Raw genomic sequence first — 27,232 nt, 5'->3', positions numbered from 1 at the left:
GTATCTGTTTAAACAGAACCAGAACCTCTTAAGCAGAGCAATCATTTGGAACACTTGTGCAAAATAAAAGTTGTTCAATAAGTATTTGTGAATTAGGTGAAACATCAAATGGGTGTAACCAGAGAAGGCAAGTCACAAGTTCATGTTTTCGGGGGTCAGCGCAAATGAATAAAACAAGTGCAACACATCAGGGAGTGGGGAGGCTTACGGCAAACTGGAGGAACAATGTCCTGAATAAGAAGAAGGTGCAGCTCTCCCCAGGGGATTGCCTGATGTGGAAATTCTGGCTCCACGTGGCCAGATGATCTAAATTTTTAAAGAGAAGCAGAAAGACCAGATTATTATGTAAAATATCCTGAAGTTTAAGTGTTGGCAATGAATTTTAAAATGTTTCATACACAGTGTGGGCCAAAAAGAACATATCTACAGGTCAGTCTCTCACTCTCAAGCTGGTTGTTTAAAAGTTAAATCACATTTTTTCACAGAAACAATATACATGATTGACAGTATCCTTCTATCCCCAAATCTGGACAATAATAAACAAAACCAAGACAAAGGTCAGAACATTGAACTTTTTGTTTTGTTGGTTTCATATTTCGAATTATGGTGATGCACAGAAACTGTTCAGTTAAAGAGCAACGACAGTGGACATGGGGATGTGGGGCATCTGCCTGGGATTTTCAGGTCTGCCCGAAGACTGCAGAGGCTGGTGCACGTGTGTCTCTAAAAATTCCCTTTCCTTCAAAACACACAGATTTCCCTTTCCTTAATTTGAGTTTAGTCTTCTTGTCAGAGGCACTAATGACAATTTGTGGGGAGGCAAACCAAAAACAGAAATGGAGGATAAAGATTAATTTTTCTGAGATTGTTAACTTGGTTAGTGTTAGAAGAAAAGATGAAAGGCAAATACGTTAAAGAGAATATAATATGATATATTATATGACATAATATAAGTTTGAGACAAAGTCCATGCTGTCTAAATGTTGTCTCCTTCACCCTACCAAGGATGCCAGGAAGTGGGCTATTTATAACTGGGTGTTATAATAATAGGTGCCAAATACTGTGTGAAGGGTTACTGGCCCTTCTCCTTGAGGTTGACCTATGTGTTACCTATAGGTGCTGTGGACATGCAGGGCCCTACAATCCATGCAGAAGTGGAAGCTGACAGTTCTCACTCTAACTGAAAACCAGAGCAACATCCAGAGCACTAACTCTGGCAGAGAAGGAGGGAATTAGTATGTATGCTCCTGCTGATTCAGAGACTTTGGTTCACTCCCTTGTATACCCTTAATGGGAACAAACCCTCTTCCTCTGAGGTTGAATTTGATTTCTGGAAAAGCCAAAGTTCCTCTAGATAAAGAGGTGCACGATGAAGCTGAGGACTGGATTTTGTTCCTAAGTGAGGTGAAACTGATGTTCCTGTGGACCTCATGACATGGCTTAGAATGGAATTTCTGAAAAACGTTTTCAACAAGTTCTGAGTACTAACAATGGCATCGTAATTAGATCAAGTGGGGAGGGAGATGCTTGGGGAACAGGACTCTGCTAAAGGCCCCTGCCTGTATTTCCCTTCACAGGGCAGGGTAACGACTGGGATAAAGGTCCTGGTTGGAATTACTTCTTAGCTATCTACCAGCTGTATAAGTTTGACAAGAATACTTAACCTCTCCAGTATTTTTTAAATGACAGTTTCTTTAAGTGTAAGAATAGAAGGTGAGAACAGGAATTACTACGCTTGTTTACGACTATTCCTTAGACTAGAGTTGATACAAAGTAGATGCACAGTAAATAGTTATCAAAAGAATGAACAAGGATTCTAACGTCAACTGTTTTCAAAGAAGTTACAATTAAACAAAATATCAATTTAAGCTATTAAATTAACAATTTTTAAAAAATTGGTTACAATATTTTATGCCAAAAAGAGTATAATAGTACGATTGGTGTTCTCTCACGTTGTGTTAACCATATACATAGGAGAATAACGTGGAAATAAGGACCTGCGCAAATATGTATACTCTAATTTAGAGTTCTAGTTTTGAGGAATCTCTTGAGGAAGAATCCTAAACACACAAACTAACACAAAAGTTATATATACAAGTATGTTCGCTGTAACATTATTTATAATGGCAAGTAACTAAATAATCCCTGTTTCTAGAAATAGGGCAATGGTTACATTTAAAATGGCACATGCTCCATTGTAAAGAGAAGGGGCCACTGGGCAGTGAGAATGTGGCACATCCTCTGGTACAGTGGTGAGTAGAATAAGTGGGGCACAGGATTGTACACACAGTATGACGACATCTAACAAAAGTAAGACAAAAGGAGAGACCGAAAGGAAATACAACAAAAAGCAAATAAATGGTGGTTGTGTTCAGGTCATAGTGTAGTTGAGTTTTCTATTTTCCAAATTTTCTACAGCATAGTCATATGCCTCTTGGGGTATATAAAAATAATTCCGTTCTTTAATTTACTAAAGGAATTATGCTTCTATGGGGAAAGTTTTTTTTAAAGCAGCTGTGACAGCAAGGGACTCTAGAATTAAAAAAAACATTCTGCACCTTCTGACAGCCACTTCCTGCCCAAACACATCCTTGAACCTGCCCACATTCCCCCACCCCACTGGACACCCCTTTGTCGGCACAACTTGTCCGTCTTGCCCATGAATTGTATTCTTTCCTCACAGACAAAGAGGCTGAACTGTAGTGTGTCGTCTGCTACTGGAATTTCCCCTGCTTCTTCTCATGGCCAAATTCTGGTTCATCGTTCAGCATCCAACTCAGATACTTCCTCCTCTGTGGTGCTCTCTCCAGCTCACTGCTGGCGCCCCTGCCTCAGGCTCTGGTTCTCAGTACGAGCTTCTACTTTTGAGACGTGTTGTATTGTCATGATCAGTTTCTAGAGCTAGCTCCTTTCTGGCATGAACTACTGTGACTGATTTCTTAAAATGTGTTAATTTAATAGCTTAAATTGATACTTTGTTTAATTGCCTACATAATTACTGCTCAATATGATTGTTCAGTGAATGAATACACTACTGATTATGTTTCCTTTTGTTGTTGCTTCTAAATTCAATCTTTTAAAAAAATCGGGCAGCTTACCCTTTACTATTCTTCTCACTTGACCTCTTTATGGAGAGGGAACAGGAGTCCAAGGCACAAGAAAGCATGTTTTGCTGGTCCATCCTACTGACATCTGAGACACAGGATGTCCAGGGAAAGCTTCCTGTCAGGATGCTCCCGCCACCCCTCTTTACCACGGAAGCTGTCCAGGGCCATTCGGTCACTCACCACTTACTCACTCAGCAAATATGTGAGTGTAAACTTTGCGCCAGGTACTTTTAGGAGCCGGCTCCACAGTGGCGAAGCCCAGAGACCTGCTCCCTCCCTTCCCAGAGCCTCCAGCCTGGCAGGGGAAACAGAATTACTTAGGAAGACAAATTACTTAGGAGTAATGAGACAAACAGACGATTATGAATGGCAGCATGTTCTACGGAGGGAAAGTACATGGTGGAGTGAGAGAGGAAATTTAGAGGCGAGAGGGAAACCAGACTGGGTGGTTAAAACAAGAGGTCAGTTTCTCTGTAACCATAAACCCAACCCCTTTGACAAACATGCAATAGCTTTTGACTCATGTAGGGCACCCAAGTCACCGTAGCTACCGACAGCTGTAGTGTTTGCTTCAAACTTTAAACAAGGAATGACTTAGTGAAGAATAACATTTGGGGCACAGTAAGGAAAGACTGACTTAATTTTTTCTTGAAGACCAAAAGCTACTGAAACCAAACAATAGTAGAAAAAGAAATTGTTTTCAATCAAATTACGTATTTGGCCACCAAAATGTAAATACCACGCTATGGGTTTGTAACAATGGTTCCATGCTTTCACAGTCCTGCTATTGGCTTACCTAAAGTTACCATAATTAAACTGGTGAAATGTATCTTAACAACACAGGATGGGGCCAGCTCCAGCCAGGGATCAGTTACGTGAAGATCTCCTTCAAACTTTCATTTCCTACCTTTGAGAAAGTCAGAAGTAGTTCCCTGGATGGGCCATGTTCTCCCACCTCGCAGTTTTGCACCTGCTGTTTTCTCTTCCTGGAATGCCCTTCCTCCCCGGCCTGGCCTGTCTGACGTGCTTCTTCTCACCCCTTCTCACCTGCTCAGCCAGCACTGCCTCTGGGCTCCTCTGCCTGAGTTCCCTGGACTTACACCGGCTTTCCTGGCTGGGCTCCCCCAGAGCCCACTGCAGACCACAAACGGAAGCTACCAGCAAGTTTTGTTGGAATGAACCATTTCTTGGAATTTCTGAACGATAATATGAGCACCTCAAGGTCTCTGCAGGGTCCGGCATATTCCATGTGACCCACAAATACATCGGTCTAAATGCCTGATTTTCCTCCAGGAAGAGCTGTAACAGAGTAAAAGCACTATACATTTAAGCATAACTTCAGTGTTTACAAAATAGCCCTGAGTAAACCTGGCTCTCCCACAGGCACATAAAACCACAGGAACCAACCTTTGTTGCAACCACTTTAAGGATCATAGGTAGACAGAACTTTAAAATGCTACCTAGAGTTGCTTGCCACTCTCTAAAACCTGGAAATGGAAAAAAGGTGGGGGTGGGTTAGAGTGGGGCTGGAGGCCGCAAGTGGGGTAAACATTTACCCATGATAACACCTAAATGAAAGTCCAGCTTTTTAAGTAGTTAAAATGATAGGATTTTCTGAAAAAAACAGGCTTTTGTCGAATAAAGAAATCATGGTAATGTTTTTAGAGTAATTAAAAATCACTTCTAAACAAGTTGCTTCCGGAGACATAACCAATAATACTGTTTTTTATTTTCATGCAAGATACATCTTCACTTGTGCTGCCGAAGTGTGCGATTCTAATTGGCTCTATGAGGAAATAAGGCTGACAAGGGTCAGTAGCAGCTTCTGTGGCTGCCAAGGCCCAATCCTGCCTGGCACATGCTGTGTCCTGTGAAATAGTGGCCCACTGCCCTTGACAAAAGGATAGCAGTGCATTTAGCTGCTATGCTGCTAACTATAGAATTAAAAGGCATCAGTTTACAATGGAGCAAGTTGAATTTCACCTGATGTAAACCTCGTTTTGAAGCACACAGGGAAAGCTTCTTAGCCTGGTAAGAATCCAGATTTTAAAATGTATTTCCACGGAGATGAACCAATCAAGGTAAATTTAGTTATTTGGGGAAGGAGAGCTCCTTTACTTTTTCATTCCCTTGTTTTCTACTTTAAAAAACATTTTAAATATACTAAATAATTATATAGGTTTACATATGACTAGTTAGTGTATCTGTTATATCTATCCGTAACCGCCATCTCAGGTTTTAATTACAAGGTATAAAATATATTTTGGCTGATTCCTGTGAGACATGAGAGCTCAATATCCACACTGCCTAAATCAAAACATTTGCTTTGTCAGGAATCCTTGAACAAGCAGGCCACAAGCCGAGATGCTGAAATGTAAAAGGGCCGGTTGCCTAGGAGTAGGTGCCGAGTCTGGTACACAGAGGGGTCCCCCAACCAGGACGCACAGCTGCGGGGCCCACTTGCGTCCTCAGGGTCTCGGGCCCTGGGCAGGACTGGCCGCCCCTTCTCCGGGAGGCTCCTCACCGGTGTCTACGGCGGTATTTTCCTAGTCTCCCTCTCTGTTCCCTTTCTGCTCTAGCTCCTCCGTTGGCTCCACCCCTTCTCACAACTCTAAAACTTCTCTCTTCTCACTCAACACTGTTTCCTTAGGGGATTTCACGTCTTCATGGGATTTCAAAGACCACTGACCCGCCAACAAATTTCTCCGTATTTCCTACATTTTTCTTTATGTGATTACTTGTCACATATTTTTGGCACGGATTATAGCTCCAGGAAGGCCGGGTGCTGGTGTGTGTGTGTGTGTGTGTGTGTGTGTGTGTGTGTGTGAACCGCTATAACCCCAGTGCCTGGCACACAGCCATTGCTCAATTAACAAATGGCAGAGGTCATGGTGAATTTCCCCTATTATGGTAGTGAACTGAAGACACTTGCCTTTAATAACTTAGAAGTCAAAGTCATCTTTTCCATAATTGTAGACCAGATCCCTGGGCCCAGCAGGCAATCACTTCAGCAAATCCAAAGCCCTCTGTTGAAGAAAGTAACCCCCAGTTGCTAGTACTTCTTCACTGCCTTCACATTGGGGCCGGATGGCCACCACTGGGACAGAGGTCACATAAAGTATGTAACAAAATATCATGTCACTAACCCCATCTTAGGTACCTAAAGACTAAGGAACTCTTGTTCAGGTGACACATAATTTTTTAAAACAAATTAATACCTTCACAAAGCCAGTAGAGATCTTTAATATAAGACAGAGACAGTCTGAGAGACATGTAATTTCCCAGCTTTTAGAAAACCGACTCCACCAGACCGCCTGCATTAGGACTCTGGCTCTGGGTATGTGACTTGAGCAAGTTGCTGAACCCTTTGTGCCTGACTTCTTCATTTACAATATGGGAATAATAATAGCGCTTACCTCACTGGGTTGTTGTAAAGATTGAAGTAATATGCGTGAAACATGATTAGAACACATGAATTGGTGATGTTGCTGCTGCTGCTGATGATTCATACGACCAGTTAGAACATCAGCCCAAGGATTCCGAAACTTCAACCATAGCAGGAAGTTTTTAAGTACTGGCTACATACAAAGCACTGCACGAAGAATTTTAAATACACAATCACACTTAATCTATATAATAAGCCTTTAGAGAGCGCTGTCATTACCCCACTTTTGTGGACAGGGAAACTGAACAAGTTTAGAGAGGTAACTTGCCCAACTAGTCTCACAAGAAAGTGCTAAAGCAAGGGCTTAAGTCCAGTAGCCCAGCCAACAGCAGCGCAGGGTGAGAAGATCCGTACCTGCACAGGGACCCACAAACCTGAGAGCAGGGGCAGACTGACGAGCATACGGTGAAAGTAAAGGAATAAACAACAGCCTGTTACTACCGGAGTACACAATAGACAGCTGCCCCAAATCAAGTCTGTACTAAACGTATGTCTTACCTGCCAGGTACTATTCCCAGTGCTTCTCTTACTAACTACTGTGTGATAGTGATGACAAACTATAAAGCTTTATATACGTGACTCAGACAATCTTCAAATAATTTTATGGGTCAAGTATTGTGACCACTTACTAGGTCAGGAAATAAACTCACAGGTGAAATGTTCTTCAAGGTCACACAGCTAGCACAGCTCAGAGGCTGGATTTGAACTCAGGTCTACATGATTCCCCAAATCCATGTACTTAAACACTATGAAAATGTTCCCCGAAATCTGATGGACATACTATCAGTATCATAAACGTTTTTGTAAAATAAAGATCTATAGTCAATTAAATATGGGACTCACTGTATAATCTCTCCTTAAGACTCAAAATACATGTTAGTATGGTAGGAATTCTGAAACATCTTACAGTATTTAAAAAATCCTGATTAACTGTTTAACTCAGCATTTCCCAGTCTTATTTAACCATGGAATCCTTTTTAGTGCATAATATATATTGGAATTCTCCAGAACTACAATCTGTAAATACACAACACACTCCTTTCTTACATGATGCTTTTTTAGTGTGGATCACACCACTAGCACAGAAGATTTCAGAGTGGAGGGGGTGCAGTGGGAAGGAGGAAGGGAGTCCAACAGCTTTGACAGGAAGCTGTGGAATACAGTTCAGAAGGCTACGGTGTCCAGCAGACCTGGGTCTCAGCCAGCCCCACTCGGCAGTCATGTGTCTGCGAGCCAGTTACTCAACTTTGTTGAGCTTCTCTTTTCTTTCCTGTTAAGTGAGGACATTAAGACTATTTCACAAGGTGGCTGTACCTATTATTTCAATCAATAGGTCCATTATTATCTGCCAGACATCTTCTATTAAAAGCAAACAATCTTCTAAAAGCAGAAGAATTGACCTGCCTTCCTAAGAAAGTGGAGGAAGCAGGCATTATTGCTGCTCTCCCGGCTATAATGGGGAAGAATTGTGTCTTGAAATGGAAATGACTAAAACCTTGGGACAGGGTGACCTTTTTGGTATCGGATGCATAAACTAGGAAGGAGATAAACAGCTTGCACTTTAGAAAAGTAGACTCCAGAACAGTCACAGGAAACGTAATTTGAATCCCAGGGCGGGGCAGTATTATGAGATAGGCAGCACAGAAGAGGGTCAGGTCAAATAAATTTCTTCTGGGGCATGCAACAATTATCCATTCAAGAGGAAAAGGACAAGGGTAGAATGATATGATGAATATGGGAATGAATATGGGAATGAATATGATGAATATGGGAATTCGCCAGCAATCTTTTAAGGAGGTGTCCTTAAACTGTAAACAAAATTTATCTTGAATGGGCACATAATTCATTACAAATTTGAAAAAAGGCATATCTGGAAGCATAGCATGAGGAAGTCAGAAACCTAGAAAACAGCAAGGTTTGCAAAAGAAAGTTGCAAAGGACAACCAAAAGCCATTTTTAGGTAAGTTCAGAGTCAGAAGCACAGGAAGCACGAGGTCCACCCCTCGGGGAAAATGGGGTAACAGAAGACCGAAAGAATTCCTATATTCTCTGTGGTGAATGATCTTCAATCCAAAGCAAATAAAACCAAACCAAAACAAAAAAAGCAAACAAAAACAGTAAGAGAGAAAGTACATCTATAATAGGTGAGAAAGCTTATGATGTGATGGGGAGTTTCATATACAGCAACAAAAGGAGACATTCAAAGGCCATAAAAAAGTGCTAGCAGAGCATAAAGAAAAAAAATTAAAGCTGATCAGGGAAAAAGGGGAAGTTCCCAAAAGAGATGATTTTCTGGAGATGTTGAAAGACATGGGGGATGTCAGCCACAGTAAGAGGGTGGGAGGGCATGTGGGGCAGAGGTGACAGCGGGAGGGAGAAAGGTGTGAGGTGCCGGCGTGCAGCCTGCCATGGGGGCACTGCCTGGATTCCGCAGAGCGGTACCGCCAAGTTGTAGCAGGCCCTCCATGCCCGCTACAGAATTTAGGACTTTTATTCTGCCACAGTCCTAGGGGATAGGAAGTCCGGGGTCCGGGGGTGGGGTCCACTGGAGAGTCAACAGCTAGATTTGTGCAGAACAAGGAGGTCAAGGATCATTCTGCAACTTTGACTTGATTCTGCTGAATGTTTACAAGTCAAATAAATGTAGGCCAAGCACCTGTCCAGATTTGTCTGGGTACAATTCTGGTTTAGAACAGTTATATCGGTATGATTATTCATAGCAGCCCCTATCCCTCTCGAAAACGTCTGCTTTGGACAATGGATTATATGGCTACCTAGGTATATGTAGCTTACAGACTATCAATCTGTGTTTAATCGCAATCATATAAGCCACAGAGAGAAGAGATTCCTCCCAGGTATGTCACAGATGGTTCACCGGTGGACCCCAAGGTATTGGGTTTCAGTGTTTTATAGAAGTCAAAACTTAAAGCCATTTTTATACCTATTCAAAATTTATCCACGTTGGCAGTCTATTGGAAAACCATTGGATAATTCTCTCTCTAAATCTTGTGAATTCTGCCGTTCGATCCCATCGAGATTCCCCTACATACTTCCTTCAGTTTTCCCGGCACACTTCAAAAATGTGATCAAGTCTGTGGCAGGAGAAAAGACTGGGAAACACTACTGTACATGAATTTCACTGTGGGCTGGAAAAAAAAGGTCAGGATACAGTGCGCTAAGGACAAAGTGATTCGTGAGCATTCCCGTGCCCATGGCCCCGGCTGCAATCGTACTTGCGCCTTTTATAAACTGTCATCTTTACATTACAGTTTCCTCCTTTGTGAGATACAAAAAATAAATAAATAAAAACACCTGCCTCTTCACTGCAGCCCTCACTTGGGGCATCAGTTCTCCGAGCCAGGGGTTCTAAGGGCAGACAAGGAGGTCAGGGAAAACCACATCAGTGGGTTATTTAGGTACTTATTTAGGTAATAAGTACCAAAAATCCTTCCTCACTCACAGATTCTAATGCCTCCTAAAAAGAGGCACCATTCACTTCATGCTTTTACAGATCTTTTCTCGGGCCACATATTTCATTGAGATGTGCCAATAAACCAGAAGATAATTTTAAAAAACAAACACAGAAAACACCCACCCCCTAGAATGACAGTGAGGACTAAATGGACCACACGCAAAGCCTGTAGCACAGGCCCTGGCACCGAGTGAATGCTTGATGTAGCTACTTTTCCTGTAAGCACTGTTTGGGTACCTCAGATTCAATGTCAATGTGAAAGGGAACTTGTCCCCAAGGTGCAGGTCTACATTAGAGGTCCTTGCAGCAACCCATGAACACCTCTATCTTAACTCTCCCTCTGTCACTCAAGTCCCCACTCTGTAACCGTCAACAGGCTTATCTCCCTTTCCCTCCACTGTAAACATCTCGAGATTAGGTATGTGTCCTTTTCATTTTCATTTGGCCACTTCTTAGAGTTGGTGTTCGGTTTATATTTATTGAATAAGCAGTGACTCCTAAATGCTAGGGTTTTAGTTTTATTTTGGAAACAGTGAAAGATAAAATGAAGGAGAAAATAAGTGATAGTTCCCACATGGTTTTATCTGACAGTGAAGCAAATATCACTCACTATTTTAAAAGAAGTAACTGTGCATTAATAGAACATTTAACAATGATCATTGTGCTTTTGGATCTCACAGAAATGTCGCAGATCGAGCTCAGTCCACATGTTAGAAATAGAACATGCCATTAAAATAAAGTAATATTGATGCCATTTCTGTGCACAGGACTATATTTGTAGGATTCTAGGAAAGAGAAAATGAAAACCTATAAATTAAGTGTTGTCTAACACACTTGGTAGCTGGATCAATCTGACCTTAAAGTTTGACTGGACTCACCCAGAGGTGCTCTCTAAAGACCAACTCAGGATGCTGGCCTGTCGGAATTAATGCCGAGTAAGTATCACCCTGAAGCTAGTCTATAGGCCCTTCTGCAGCCAAGTATTTAAAGACAAACTCCCATCAAATCAGCTAAAAATGTGGTTGGTGAAATCTCTTACATGAGGAAATACGTCAGCATGGCAAGTGTAGAAGGAGGCAGAAAAACTTGTTATTTACTAATGTTTTCAAGGTAAATCTACCCGACATTAGTAAACACCCAGTTCATGTGTGAATGATTATGGAAAAGTGAGCAAATTGGAGGGCTGCATGGTGTCCCCTAAGCGGACATTTAAACCATACCCACAAATGCACAGAAAATTTAGGTGAGATCACTTTAGATTTCAGCAAGTTTGGGGGCATTTTACAGGATTAAAAAAAAACTTGCTCAACTTGTCCCAAAGCACTGTCATCCATAAGAAATAGGGGGAACATTCAGTAGAAATACTGATTTCAGCAACCTCTCTTTTACAATGTATCATCAAAAAGATAAAGATACATAGTATCAGAATTAGTAAGCCAGACCATCAAGGTAGGGCAAGCCAAGCTCTTGCTCTGGACTCCCTTCACATGCCACTGATAACTTCATTCACCATCTTACCACCTTTCTAGACTGTATATAACTTTTCTCTCTTATGCATTTCTGTAACTATACCTCTTCTCCAACACCCAGTAGCCAGTGCCTACCCTCTTAAGAGCCGTACATTAACATGGCTTTCCAGTCTACTAAACTGTAGTTTTCTTTCGGGTCATTTGAGCATGTCCCTAAAATCTCACACAATAGGCTTTCAACCTGTGTTACAACTAAGTGACTGAGCACAAAGCATGCCACTGTGACCACTGTGTCAGGGGACCCAGGATGCCTTAAAAAACAAATCTGACTTTTCCCATAGAACAATTACTGAGAAATTAATCACACTGATATGCATAGGCATATTGGAATTAACATCGATTCCACGTTAGATCCACGTTTAGTAGGAAACCTACTAAAAAATTATTGCAAGAAGAGCTTTAAAATTTATTATACATGTGCATTGTAGAAAAACTAGGATATACAAATTTGAAAATTGAAGATATGCCTTTATGTACCCCCCAAATCCCTACATTTTAAATTACATACTTCTTCTTTTTCTATACCCTTATGTAATATACATAACTCTATGCTTTAAAAGGTATTTTAAATGGGATCATGGGTATATGTGCTGTTCTGTAGCATTTTCTCACTGTGCAGAACAAATCCTTTGTAGGCCACTGAATATCATTTCAAAGCTGGTTTTATTTTTGTTTGTTTTTGACTACACAGTATTCCAAAATGTAGGTTTACCACAACTTACTTAATCTCTCATTGCTGTTAAGTTTTCATTCCTTTAAATAATGCTACAAAAATAGGGAATAAAAGATTTAAAAAAGTTTGCTGAGTCGTCCCCCATATTTCTCACGAACAGCAGTTCTTCTGGACTAGTTGAACAAGGTTTTTGATCCTGTAAAATTTCCCTCTTTATAGCTAGTTTTGCCTATATCCTTAATTACTTAAAATAAATTCTTCCAAAAAGATTGCTAGGTCAAAGTAAAAAATATGCTTCCATGGTTTTCAATGGATATTGGCAAACTCAGCCATAGATACTTCTCAGTTTCCTCACCAGTATTGGGGTTACCATTTTCTAAACTTTGTGCATATATAGCAGTTTCAAATCAGTATCAGAACCTCCCAAACTCCTCTTTTGTCCCTCTGGTTTTCCCCTGCCCAGTCGTTATCTAAAACTCTTTCTCCACTACCTTCCCAGATTGTCATTGGTTTGTGCTTTTCCACTGCTCAAGTCTTATGATGGCTCTGCCATACAACTGGAATTTTCTTAACTAGTATTTTATTCCCTTCAACTCTTAGAGCCAAAGTATCAATCAACTAATATGATGAACTAATCCATGCTAACATGAAGAGGCTCATTCCCAGGTACGTATGAGCAATATAACTTGAGCAGTTTAAGGAAATATATGATCTATATCTGCAATGCATTTTATTTGTCTTAAAGCACAGCGGTTCTCAAATTTTTCTGTACATTGAAATCACCTGAGGAGACTCTAAAAACGCTGGTGCCTGGGACTCAACTCCCACAAATTCTAAATAAAGTTAGTATAGGATGTGACTTGGGCATCAGGACTTTTAAAAAATATTTTATTTATTTACTTTTTAGAGAGAGGGAAAGGGAGGGAGAAAGAGAGGGAAAAAACATCAATGTGTGGTTGCCTCTTGAATGCCCCTCACTGGGGAGCTGGCCTGCAACCCAGGCATGTGCCCTGTCTGGGAATCCAACTGGTGACCCTTTGGTTTGCAGGCTGGTACTCAACCTACTGAGCCACAGCAGCCAGGGCAGCACCAGGATTTTTTTAAAGCTCCTTAAATGATTATAATGTAGCAGCTGTGTTTGAGATGATTTGGAGAAAGATACCAAGTAGCTTCTTAGGTAATATTGGAGGACTCCAAGGAAGAAAAGTGTAATAAGTATAACTCTTCTGCACAAGATAAAGGAGATAAGAACTGTTATCATGGTAAAACATTTGCCAATGACAACAGAATAAAACTAGTATTCATATTTCTTGATGCTAGGCACAAGTCTGCTACATTAGGAAGTAGGCCCACCTTTACTTCTGAAGAAACTTCAGTTGCCTTTGTAATTGAACCAATCAACTCTAAAATTATTTGGGTAACAAATTTTATGCCATGATATTTACTGGTAGCTGTCCAGGTTTTAATTGCTTCCGGATTATATTTGTTTTATTGTTTTAACAACATTGGGCAATCCCACAGATCTGCTTTCCCCACAATCTGTAGCAGACCTATGGGACAACTCTTAAAAGAATACCAATAACAAGGTCCAGGCATTTAAATACATTACTAAACCTCACAATGACCTTACAAAGTCACCCTATTTTACAGGGAAGACTGAGCATCAGAGTAGGATAGTAGGTTCCTGGCCTCACAGTCAGTACGTGGCCTGGCCAGGATGCAATTCAGGAAGACAGGACTCCAACAGTCACGCTCTCATTTACTTACAGTGTGTCAAGCCATACTGTCTTCTTTCCAGGACAATTTGAAGAAACATTGGTAAATTGCTTTACTGGGCAGAATAGGCTTCCATGTGGTTTGAATGATTTGTCTGATATTTCGAAACTCCAATGACAAGTGATGAAAGCCACTTCTATACGAAGCCACTCCCAAGCTACGGTGCTAGGCAACGATACTTTGCTACCTCATCTATTGCTGTGACCTGGCATCACATACTTTATCAGTCCCAGACACCAGCTTGGGGCTCATTCCATAAAAGACTGTAGGACCTCGCCTTTGATGGGTTGGCAGTCTAGTTGGGGAAAAAGGGCTTTCCTTCCAACCTGGCTTTTCCCAGATCACTTATGCTGTAAAAGACTTCCTTGGTAACCTGAAAACTAAAAATAATCTTGGCTGCCAACAGAGAAGTTTTATTCTTTTATTTCCCCCTGTTTTTCTTATTCTCCTTATTAGTCACGAACTTTCCTTATCTACTATTTACTAAAGGCCATTTAACCCACTCCAGGTAAATACCATTGCATCCCAGAATTCTTGAAGGATGTTACTCCCAAATTACATCATTTCTGAAGGAAAAGAGGGAATGAAGGGCTTCCTACATGAACACTGCCTTTCCTGAAATCAGTGCTAGAGAAGGGGGTGGACATTCTTTTGCCATGTGAACATCATGGTGAGGGGGAGGGGAGGAAGAGGATCTACAGCTTCATAGGACGTGTCTATGAACAACAGGGCACTGGGGTGGTGGAGAAGGTACCTGATTCAAGAAAAGCAAACCCCTACTCGGAACAGGTGACAGTACCCTAGTGGAGCGGCTTGTTGATAGCACAAAGCTTCAGAGACCATGGAATCTCACACAGTGAGGATGGAGAGGGACAAAGAATATCAACCCTCTAGAAAAAGTCATGATTTTTCCCCTCTGTTTCTCTAGTCATTCTTGAAAAAAAAGGAATTTACAAAAATAACCTGTGATTAAAGCCTATGGTTAGGAGAAGGTGAAAACTTGACTTTGGAGGAAGGTTAGGAGTTTAGACAGAGCAAGCTCTGCAGAAATACTGTTTAATCACAGGGCTCAGCCTTGGCTGCAGATTGTAGTTCAGATTTTAGAATCTATGGCACTAAAAATAAGGCCTCTTACCATAGAAGAAAGCGGAGACAGTAATATTTTCTTGTTTATGGGGGAAAGGAAATAACACACCCATGATACAGTAGAGAGAAATTTTACCCTGCCAGGGTAAGCCAGGGTTTCCTGGCTCAGGCAAAGGTTACGTCCTCAATAGCCAAGGACATCAAATAAATGCAGGGCAGGCAGAAAACAAATGGATCATGCAAACAGGGCTGCTGCATCTCCTGCCTCTCCTCCAGCCAGCCAGGCCTCCTGGCCCAGCGTCTTAGGCTACACTGATAAATGCCAAACATGAGTGGGAGATGTGAGCGGTTCCTCAAGGACTCGGAGGAGCTCTGACCGCTGGGCCTCTGGGAATGGAGAGCTCCACAGTCAGGGTGTGTGGGGACAGCGCCTGTGCCCGCTGCTGCTTTCAAGGTGGTTTCATAGCCCGAAATGAGAGCCTGTTATTCCAGAGCTGTCCTAAAAATATTTAACTCGCTCTCTGCGGGCCCCTATCGGAGAAAGAAAATGGGGAAGAGGTGGCTTATAAAATGATGAAAGATTGTTTTGCAAACCAAAACGGGGTGAGGGAAGCTATTTAGGTTAGATTACAGGTTAAACAGTTATCAGATTCTATTCAAATACTTCACCCTCTCCGTCGCCAATGCAGATACAGACCTAGACCGCTGCTTGCAAGGAGGAGAATGCGACACCCTGAAAATGACAGACTGAACCACCTTAAGAAGCAATGGCCTCACTGCGTTAGAAAAATATGCATTCTCGTGGAACACGGTCTGGAAATTTTGGTTCCCCGTTCAAATCCTGCCTAAGAGGGGAGTACAGAGAATCAGCGCCGGGCTGCGTCTCACCACTTGCTGTGCGCCCCTGAAAGTCGCGTCCAGCAGCATCAGCTTCCAAGGATCCGACACGGAGCTGGGCAGGGGGATGTAGACGTAATAGGCGGCCAGCGCCACCGCAGCGGTGAGCACGATACAGGACGACCTCATCTTCCCCCGGGCCGGCTAGTCCGAAGGTTGACGAGGACGAAAGGACGATGCCACCTGAAGACCTCCTGCAAGTTTCTGCAAAGGCCAGCTGCTCATTCACTGGTTTCTTACATGCCCAGCAGCCAATCAGAGGCGGCGTCGGGAGGAAGTCGGAGCGCTGACGTGCCCCTTCTTCGGTGTCCTTGCAAAGTGTAGCAGACACTCCAGGTTGAAAAAGAGCTGAGGCTGGTCTGTGCGCAGCACAGCGCACTCTGGAGGACACAGGTCTATATTGCATGTCTGTGACCAAGGGCTCCCCGCGAAGATTCTCGAGTGGAAACCCGAAGTTGTTTCAGTGTGATGAGTTTCTGTCTGTCTAAGGCACATGGGCCTTTCGGACTCAAAATGGAGATTCTGGGAAATAAAAATCCACTTTCTTTTAGAACCAGACTTGCAATGGAATAAAATTCTAGCTGGTAAATTGTGAAGATAATAACAAATTCTTGTAAGTCAAGCAATGACAACAAGCCAGTAGTATATGTGGCATCCAAGTCTTGGTTTATGAATCCCAGTCCCCCCAAAAAAGGAACCATGATTTTGCCACAACTCCTTAGGGGAAGGGGCTAATTCCAGGGCTGGCTAATAAAGTAAAGATTAGCCTTCTGTGCTAGAAGATAGAGAAATGCTTCAACACGAAGAGGACTTGTTAAAAGGGCACAGGTGGCAGCTTAAAGGATCTCCCAATGGTTAGAGCTGGAATAATTTTATCATCAAAATAAGTAACTGGTAATCAAAAGGTAGAATCGAAAGGACTTGGAGAGGGAGGAAAAGATGAATTTCTGGTTTTGTTGAAGCAACTGGGTAAAAAAAAATGTGGAGAGTAAAAGACTTGAGGGAAAATGACAAATTCACCCTGGGGTATTCAGGTTCAAGGTGTTGGTGGAACAACAAGGAAGAAATGCTGAGTAGGCTGCTCGGCATCCAAGTCAGGACCCTCTTGGAGAGGTCCAAGCTGGAGACGCAAGCATGGGAATCTCTCTGTGTGACTGAAGCCATGGCAGAGGATGAGAGAAGCTGAGAGTGCGGGAGCTTGGGGAGGAAAAGCAGGCCTGAAGGCCTGAGCACTTACTGTTTAGGAAAAGGAGGCGGACAGGCTGACCAAAGAGGCTGAGCAGAAGTTGAGCAACCAGAAAGAGTGCTGTCTGATTTACAGAAGCTCCGTAGTGACGAATAGGGAAAGTGAAAGACATAATTTACAACTTACATTGGTGAAATTTCTTAACCAGATTCTAGAAAGGGGAGAGATAAGGTAGAGTTAATAATTACTTCAAAGTTTTTGATTTGAGTGAGGTCATCAACTGACAGAAATATTGGATGTAAAACAGCTGTTGGGTAAAATGGTGAGTTCAGTCCTGTCAGGTACTCAGAGTTGTATTCAGCAACATTCTTAGCGATGTGTTTTAAATGCAATGTTAAGCTTTTAATTAAACTCTAAGTCACTATATGATGTGTAGAAGAAAGTTAGTTTGGGAATACCATATTTATAATATATGCACTTAATTTGCATAACACCCTCTACCGATGAGGGTTTGAAGCCCATCCTTGATTTTACCAAACTGCAACAGCATTATATTTAAGACAGAAAGCCTTGGCTTGTGCTCAAAGAATAAAAGGACGTTTTCCTTTCTTTGCAGCCACCCTTTTATATCATTGTTTAAAAGATCTATCAGTTTATAAAAAAAAAAAAAAACCAACATGGACCATCCTATGACATCTCCAGGAAAATGACAATGTTGTTTTCTGTTTGAGAGTTCACATTGCCTCCTCTTCCCAATCACACAACTCAGGGACCACTCCAATGCCCCATCTCCCAGTTCCCTGGATCTTGCCCTCAGAAATTGTATTAGTTTCCTATTGCTGTTGTTAAAAAAAAAAAAGGTACCACAAACTAGGTGGCTTAAAACAACAGAAATGTATATTCTCACAGTTCTGGAGGCTAGACGTCTGACATCAAGGCAGGACATGCTCTCTCCGAAGGCTCTAGAAAAGCATCCTTCCTTGCCTCATCCTAGCTTCTGCGGTGGCTGGATTGGACTGTAGAGGCATCCAACTTTGCCCCTGTCTCCAACGGCCATCTTCTTCATGCATCAGGCTTTGCGTCTCTTCTCTTCTTATAAAGACATTAGTCATGTTGGATTAAGGGCCAATCTTATCATGTATAGGTTAGTTAAGATACATTATAACCTTATCTTAACTAACTATATCTGCAGGACCCTATTACTAACTAAGATTGATTTCTCGGGTACCAGAAAGGAAGTAAATTTGGAAGGGGTGTGTGGCACTATCCAATCCAGTACAGTACCCGAATGTTAAACGAGTCACGGATGGACTTTGTGTGAGCATCCCTGCCTTTCCACTATAGCAGCTATGCCTGTGGTTTTCCTGGCCGTGGGTGACTCCTGTACAGTTAATAATCCCCTTGCTAATCCTCTGAAGCTCAGGTTTTTGTCCTTAGATTGACACCTAATCTAGTAACTAATTCAGGCTAATAGAAGAAGGGGTTGGGGGGAGGGTAAAGGATGTAAACAAGTTTTCTCACAATTTGTAGTTTTGAAGATCCTATCTTCAGTCTCACTGATTCTTCTACTTGATCAAGTCTGTTGATGCTCTCTGTTTTTTTTATTGCATTCTTCAACTACAGGATTTTTGTCTGGTTCTTTTTTATGATTTCTGTCTTTTTGTTTAACTTCTTACTTTGTGTATTGTTTTCCTGATTTTGTTGAATTGTATTTTTATGTTTTCTTGTAGTTTACTTAGTGTCTGTAAAATAGTGATTGTATTTTGAATTCTTTATTTGGTAAATTGGCAATCTCCATGTCTTTGAGTTCGGTTACTGGAAGAGGGGATGAGTCACCTGGGTGATTTGATGTTTCACCAAAAAACTGCGTGAGACATGATGTGTGAGCAGGTGTGTTGTCATGATGAAGCTGCCAATCACCAGTTCTCCATAGCTATGGACTTCTAAATCATCTGAATAGTTTCTTCAGAGGAATGTTCAAGCTTAACACAAAATTTGATGCAGATTCATTGCTCTACTCAATTAGTCATTTTGAATGCAATGGCCACACAGTACACATGCTCCATCAATTGTGTCTACCGCCCCCACTGACTGGTACAATGAGGTCGTTGTTGTTCACACACATGCATTCCAGCCCACTTTCTTTGGCTGCCAGGTTACACTGATGTCATGCAAACTGTCCTTGTTATATTAATAATGGCTGGGTATATATACGAACTGTTCTTGTTTTTGAAAATGGAGCTTCTCAACTGTCCTTAGTGAAGGACTAGGATTATTTTTCAGTTCTTTCGGGACAATATTTTTTAAGTTACCCTGTGATCATCCACTTGGATGTCACAGCAAACTATTAAATTTTCTAAATGCAAATTTGGAATTTTTGTATTTATCTCGTAGTGGACTGACAACTGTTGATAGACTGGTTCTGGTCTACAGATCATACTTGGAGTAGCATTGTTTTTAAAACATCTGCAGATATTGAAAAATATAAAGAAAAACAAACTTGATCAGGAGTCCTGTGGGAGATATCAGATAGCATTGTTCAAGGGCGGTGGTTCTACTAATTGTATTGCCTTGAGAGAAAGTCAAGCTCTGTTGGAAATAAACTACACTTTGTCATAAAATGAACACCCTGTAGTGTGTTGTGGATTATAGAAACTAGCACTTCTACCTAACTTTATATTATTCTCCTACATTTAATCAGTCACTAGCAAGTGTTTAATTTTGTTTACTCTGGCTCTCACATTTGTCTTCCTTGGTATTGCCATTGTCCTGGCTCAGGGCTATAGAATCTTGACTCATAAACTATTGCAAAGGCCAATTTAATGGTCTCCTTGCCAACAGTTTCTGTTTCTTTTTCCTTTTCATTTTCCTAGTGTAGAAAATGAAGAAGCAAAGACTTTTTAAGGTGTTCTCTAGTTCTAATATTGCATGGTTTATTTTACTGCTGTTCTTTTTATTAAATTTTATTTACTTAATTATTTTTCAAATACAGTTTTGTCTTTTACTCCCATCCCAGCCCACCATCCCCCTTAGTTGTTGTCCATATGTTTTTTATACTAGTTCCTGTAAATCCTTCCCCTTTTCCCCCTGAAATTCCCTCCTCTCTCCCCTCTGGTCACTGACCCCCTGTCCTCTATTTCAGTGTCTTTCTTTTTATTTTGCTTGCTTGTTTGTTTTGTTGTTTAGCTTCCTGTTAAAGGTGAGATCACATGGTATATATCTTTCAACACCTGGCTTATTTCACCCAGCATAATGCTTCCCAGTTCCATCCATGCTGTTGCAAAGGGTAGGAGCTCCTTTTTTCTTTCTGCTGAACAGAATTCCATTGTGTATATGTACCATAATTTTTTGATCCATTTATTTACTGACAGGCATCTAGGTTGCTTCCAACTCTTACAGACTCCACTCTATCCAAAAATACCTTCCTAAGTTTCACGTTAATGTCTTGACTGCAAAAATAAGTATGAAAAGGAAGTATAGCTGGAAATCAGCAGCTGAAATTTGAAAGGTACAACCTGGACCAGTATGCGGACAATCTAGAATCTATAACTTTGGCTACCTTGCATTGACGTTTCCTGTTTATTTTTTTAAATTTGGTAGCCTACCCTCAAAGTAATTAATATTTCTGTACCCTAGAAACTTAGGATAAACCTAGGGTACACCTGAGAAAGGTAACTCCTGAAAGGAATGAGAACAAATAATGAGAATAGTATAAACATAACAAAAACATAAATTTAAATTCATGGTATTAATACTTTTTTAACTGCTTGAAGTAGTAATAAAAGTAGTAATAAGGAATTTTAAGTACACTTAAGAAGTCATTAAAATAATGCAAAATTTGTTTTTCTAAAAAATGTTTTTCCTTGTGATAAGTTTGTCACACACACAGTTGATTTTTCTCTAGGGACTTAAGATTGTAAATATATTTATTAAAGTTCTAAAAAGATAATGCAATAGACTAAGAGACTGGAACCTCAAGTTGTTTTTGGGAAGGGGGTTGTTGTGTTGTCTTTAAATTTGCATTACTGCTTACAAAGTTTGTGGATAGGTGATGTAATTTCTGATTGTAAAATTTTAAATAAATGTATTATTTGTGGTTTCTACCTTAAGGTATTACAAAACTTTTCAGAAAATGGGCCTCTTAATTTATGCTCTTTCTTTCCTTTTTTTAAATTGTGTTATCTTGTCATCATATATTATGTTTTTTATATTTTTAAAATATATTTTATTGATTATGCCATTAGAGTTGTTCTATTTCCCCCTTCATTCCCCTCCACCCTGCACACCCACTCTCCCACCATTGCCCCCACCTTTAGTTTATGTTAATATGTTACAAGTTCTTTAGATTCTGTATTTCCCATACTATTCTTGCCCTCCCCCATCTGTTTTCTACATACCGTCTATGCTACTTATTTCCTGTACCTTCTCCCCCCCCACTCCCCTGTTGCTAACCCTCCATGTGATCTTCATTTCTATGGTTCTGCTTCTGATCTAGCTGTCCTCTTAGTTTGCTTTTGTTTTAAGTGTGGTTCTTAATAACTGTGAGTTTGCTGTCCTTTCACTGTTCATCTTTTTTATCTTCTTTTTCTTAGGTAAGTCCCTTTAACATTTCATACAGTAAGAGCTTGGTGAACTCCTTGAATTTTATCTTATCTGAGAAGCACTTTATCTGCCCTTCCATTCTAAATGAAAGCTTTGCTGGATAGAGTCATCTTGGATGTAGATCCTTGCCTTTCATGACTTGTAATACTTCTTTCCAGCCCCTTCTTGCCTGTAAGGTCTCTTTTGAGAAATCTGCTGACAGTCTGATGGGCACTTCTTTGTAGGTGACTGTCCCCTTATGTCTTGCTGCTTCTAGGATTCTCTCCTTCATTTTAATCTTGGCTAATGTAATGATAATGTGCCTTGGTATGTTCCTTCTTGGGTGCAACTTCTTTGGGACTCTCTGAGGTTCCTGGATTTCTTGGAAGTCTATTGCCTTTGCCAGATTGGGGAAGTTCTTTATTATTTGTTCGAATAAGTTTTCCACTTGTGGCTGTTCTTCTTCCACTTCTGGTACCCTATAATTCTGATGTTGGAATGTTTAAAGATGTCCTGGAGGTTCCTAAGCCTCTCCTCATTTTTTTTGAATTCTTGTTTCTTCATCCTTTTCTGTTTGGTCATTTTTTTCTTCCTTCTGGTCCACTCCATTGATCTGAGTCCCCGTTTCCTTTCCATTACTATTGGTTTCCTGTGTATTTCCATTCATTTCAATTAGTTTAGTCTTCATATGTTCCTCTAATTTGTGACTAAAATCAACCAGTTCTATGAGCATCCTGATCACCAGTATTTTGAACTGTGCATCTGAAAGTTTGGCTATTTCTTCATTGCTTAGATTTATGGGCTCTGGGGCTCTGAGTTGTTCTTGAGCCATGTTTTTATCTGTTTGTGCCTGTTACGTATGAGGAGCAGAGCCTTAGTTGTTTACCAGGGTGGGGCCACCCAGGTCGCTGGTTTGTGACACTGTATGTTGGGGCAGGTCAGAGAGGGACAATGGCGGTCCCCTCTGCTGCTTCCCACAGCTGGGGCCTGCGTGGTCTGTCTCACTGCTCCCTCCTTCACTGGTTTATCTTCGCGCCAATGTGTGACTGTGGTCAGCCCTCAGTGGGTCCACCGGCTTTCGTCCTCAGTGGGCCCGCCTGCTAGTCCACACCTGGGATCCACCCATGGCTGCTGGTGCACCTGGGTTGTGCGCCCAGGTCGATCTGGTGGATCTTTCCTGCCTGACTCCACTCTGCTGCTGCTGGTTCTGCCCCTCTTACCAGTTTGAAGGATTTGTTGTTGTCAGACTTCCGTATAGTTCAATTTTCTGTGGTTTGGCTGTGTTTTTGTTGCTAAAACTTTGTTGTTTTTAAACTTGGTTGTGCAAGAAGGTACAGTGCTTCCACCTACGCCTCCATCTTGGTGGAAGTCCTCTTTTTTTTCTAAAAATTAAAACATTGATTTTAGAGAGAAAGGAAGGGGCAGAGACAAAGAAAAACATCAATGTATACATCATTGGCTGTTGACTGTATTGGGAGGACACCCTGATGAACTGAGCTACCCAGCCAGAGCTGTGTTTTTTATTCTCATACATGAAAACATATTTCCTCCTTCTGCTTAGGGGAGAGTTGGTAATATACTTGAACAGTCATGGGAAAGCTCTTGAATGGAGGTCACTGGTAATTAACTGGAAATAAAAGATTTGACAGGGAAAATGACACAATTATGGCTGTTCTTAGTTATCATAGTTTTAAATAATAAAAGTAGCCTTTGTTCACAATTTGAAAAAATCAAATGATACAGAAGTGCTATCTATAAGAAGAGGTATCTGCTATGTGATAACATATTTTCGGCTCCTAATTTCACACTGGTGTTCTCAAGGGCAGCAATTTAATATATATCAATTCCTTGGTCAGTCACATTCATGCAAAGGAAAAGGAAACAAACAGAAAAAGCATTTCAATTAGGAAGATAAAACAATGTAATTTAAAAATATCGATAAACATTTCAACCCTATGATATTACCCATAACAGCTCCATTTAATTTTTTAAAATGGGAAGCATGTGAAATGTTAATGCAAAATTAAAGGAAATTATGCTTAATGAAGGAGAAAATAGCCTAATATTTTAATAGCCTCTATAAAATAAATTCAACTATGTGTGAAAGAGAAGGTACAAATAATGAGATAAAGCATTAATTTATTTTCTTCACATTTATTTTCTGTGATTATGTCGAGCAAAACAACTTCCACATTAATATGCATTTGGAAAACATTTTTCTATTTTTTACATAAAATTACCTCTTGATTATGGATGGTTAGGATACTATGTAGCTTTATGAACTCCATTTGTATCAAAAGGACAATATGGGGATTGGGGAGAGTTTGAGACTGTCTGGATAGAGTTCACCGAACTCTTAGCTCTGTCAGGGCACAGGCCACATCACTTCGTTTCAGTTTTATCTCCGTGCCTTGCACAGTGCATGCTGTGTAAGAAGTACCTAATAAATGTGTGTCAAAGAAATAATAATACTGACAGCTGACATATATTGATTGTTTTCTATGTGTTACTATCCTAAGCATGAATAGTTCATATGATCCTCACAGAAACTCACAAAATACTTGATAGGGTACCTATTAGTTCATTCACTATAGGGCAAAGCTTAAGAACTTCAGGGATTCTATAATTGTCCGAATTTAGGTGTCCTTTGATTCACCTCCATTTTCCAAACTATGGAATTTCTTTTCCTCTCTGTGCATCTGGTCTTTATCGTCTCACACACTGTTTACTTGGTCCCTTATGCCTGCTAGAATCTCAGTACTTCAGTCATATGGGTTTAAAACCTCTCTTGGGTGCCAGTGCCTTGAACTCATATCCCATAAGCTGTGAATTCCTGCACTAATTGTCACTCCTTTGCTTTATTTCTGTCCCAGGATTTAGTAGAGGTGTTGTATTCAGGAATACAGAATACGGAAACCATAGAAATATCAGAAACCATTAAAAAAAGAAGAGAATTGGGAAACCCATAAGGTCAACTACATGAATAAAAAAATATATAAAATTTTGGAACAAACAAAGAAAAAATTAGCAAGGGTCTCAAAAGTCTAGTTTTCAGGTTTTGGAATGTATATTTAAAAAGTAAGATATCTTTAAAGATTATAACCACAATACCATTATCACACAAAAATAGAAATATAATAATTCCTTAATATCATCAAATATTCAGGCTACATTTACATTTCTTTTATATTCTCATACTTTAAAATTAAATTTTTATTTTATTAAATTTTCCCAATAGTTATCAAATTTTCAAGTAGCAAAGTCAAAATAATTTAACAGTAAACATCTATTTACAGGCCATCTAGATTATACCATGAATATTTTACTATTTCTGGTTTTATCATCTATCTAGCTATCAGTCATCTATTTTTTACACATTTTAAAGTAAATTACAGACATCTGCATAATTTACTTTAGTTCAACATGCATATTATTAACAAAAGTCTAATATTTGTTTACTTTTTCTTTTGATGTAAACTTTCCAAACAAAAGTTTGGAATAAAAAGCACAGGTCTTCTGTTCTGACAAATGCACATATCTATATAACTCAAACTGCTATCAAAGTACAGAATATTGGCCCTGGCTAATGTGGCACAGTGGATTGAGTGCTGGTCTGCAAACCAAAGGGTGGCTGGTTTGATTCCCAGTCAGGACACATGCCTGGGTTGCAGAACAGGTCCCCAGGAGGGAGCATGTGAGAAGCAACCACACATTGCTGTTTCTCTCTCTTTCTTTCTCCTTCTCTTCCTCTTCCTCTAAAAATAAATAAATAAATAAATAATAAGATACAGAATATTGTCATTGCCATCATGCCTTCTTATTTATTCCTTATTTCTATCCCCCCAAGAGACAGCCACTGTTCTGGTGTTTCCATTGTAGATTAGATTTGGCTGTTCTAGAATCTTATATAAATAGCCTTACTCTTTTGTGTGAGGTTTTTCCTCCAACACAGCATAATGTTTTTGAGAGTCATGTACATTGTTATGGAAATCAGTGATCCATTCCTTTTTCTTGCTGAGTCATATTTTATTGTAAGAGTATGTCATAGTTTTGTTCATATATTCTCTGATTGATGGACATCTGGGCTGTTTTCCAGTTTGGGGGTATTATGTACATAGCTCCTATGAACATTCTTATACAAATGTTCTTGGGGTCATATGTATTGATTTTTCTTGGGTATTAATGTTATAGGTAGGTATATACTTTGTCTTATAAGAAATTGCCAGATCTGTGTTTCTAAAGAGTTTGTGGGAGTTTTTTATTCTCCAACAATAAAGGTTCTGATTTTCTCACATCTTCTCTAACATTTGGTATTATGCATCATTTTAATCTTAGCCATTTTAGTGAGTATAGATTTTTATCCTATTTTGGTGTTCATTTACATTTCCCTGATAACTAATGACATTGAGCATTTAATATGTGCTTATCGGCCATTAGCTTGTATTCCTTTGTGAAATGTCTGTTAAAATATTTTGTCCATTTTGCATTTGTTTACTTGGCTTTTAAAAGTTTTGTCTACTGAGGTATATTTACATACCTTGTATGTGAAAGTCATGAGTTTTGACAAAGGCATACATTTGTTTAACTACTACCATAATCAAGACATTACTTTCATCATCTCCAAAAATTTTCTTGTGCTGCTTTGTAGTAAATGTGGCATTTTGTTTTTTGGTTTCTTTCATTTAACATAGTGCTTCTGAGAGTCATCCATCTTGTTTCACATAAATTGCTTGTAGCTTTCTATGTTTTGGATGCACCACTGTTTGTTTCACCACTCACTAGTGATACACGTTTGGGTTCTTTAGAGTTTTAGCAATTATGAATAAAATTTCCTCGAGGAGTCTCATATAAAAGAATGGAATTGCTGGATCTTAAGGCAATTGTATGTTTAACATTGTAAGAAATATCTACACTGGCAATGACTGAGAAATCCTGTTGTTCCACATTCTTTCCAGAACTAGGTACTTACTGTTTTTATTTTAAATTCTTACCATTCTAATAATTTTTAGTGGTTTTCAAATTCTGTGTTTTAGAAGAACTTAAATTTCTTCAGGGTTTCTAAAGACAAACCAGGACCTCTCAGTTCAGCTCCATTCTAAAAGTTTTTCTTCCTTGTCTTAATTTTTTTTATCTTTTCTTTCTTTGTTTGCTTTTTTTTTATTTTGAAAAGATTTCGAGTGCCTATTATGTGGCAGGCACTGACCTGGTCATTGGAAATATACTAGGGAACAACACAGACAAAACTCACTATCTTCATCGAGCTCACGTTCTAGAGTGGAGAGACAGAGAATGAACAGTAACATAACAAGTAAATACATAATATGTTTCCAAAGCAAATGGGATCAGGAATACTCCAGGAAGGGCCACAGTTTTTGTGAGGTAGAATTGAAGGAGAGGGCGAAGTCATGCACATATGAGGGAGGAACATAAAAGCAGAGGAAACAATGTAAGTTAGAAGCATGTCTCCCATGTTTGAGGAA

The 27,232-nt window shown here is 40.1% G+C and overlaps 1 protein-coding gene across 1 annotated transcript in view; it reads right to left on the bottom strand.

Annotated features, from left to right (window-relative positions):
• The window catches only part of NCEH1 (neutral cholesterol ester hydrolase 1), a 52,830-nt gene extending 36,522 nt beyond the window's left edge, over nucleotides 1–16,308 (bottom strand). The window contains exon 1 of the mRNA XM_037137486.2: nucleotides 15,977–16,308. Within this exon, the coding sequence (XP_036993381.2) occupies nucleotides 15,977–16,114 (138 nt within the window). The 5' untranslated portion in view covers nucleotides 16,115–16,308. The remainder of the gene's footprint in view (nucleotides 1–15,976) is intronic.
• Nucleotides 16,309–27,232: the final 10,924 nt, after the last annotated feature.

This window comes from Artibeus jamaicensis, unplaced genomic scaffold (genome assembly GCF_021234435.1).
Source record: "Artibeus jamaicensis isolate MK-2021 breed Jamaican fruit bat unplaced genomic scaffold, CSHL_Jam_final scaffold_474, whole genome shotgun sequence".
Classification (NCBI taxonomy): Eukaryota; Metazoa; Chordata; class Mammalia; order Chiroptera; family Phyllostomidae; genus Artibeus; species Artibeus jamaicensis.
The sequence above is the reverse complement of the archived record's forward strand: the minus strand, read 5'-3'. Positions and strand labels throughout refer to the sequence as shown.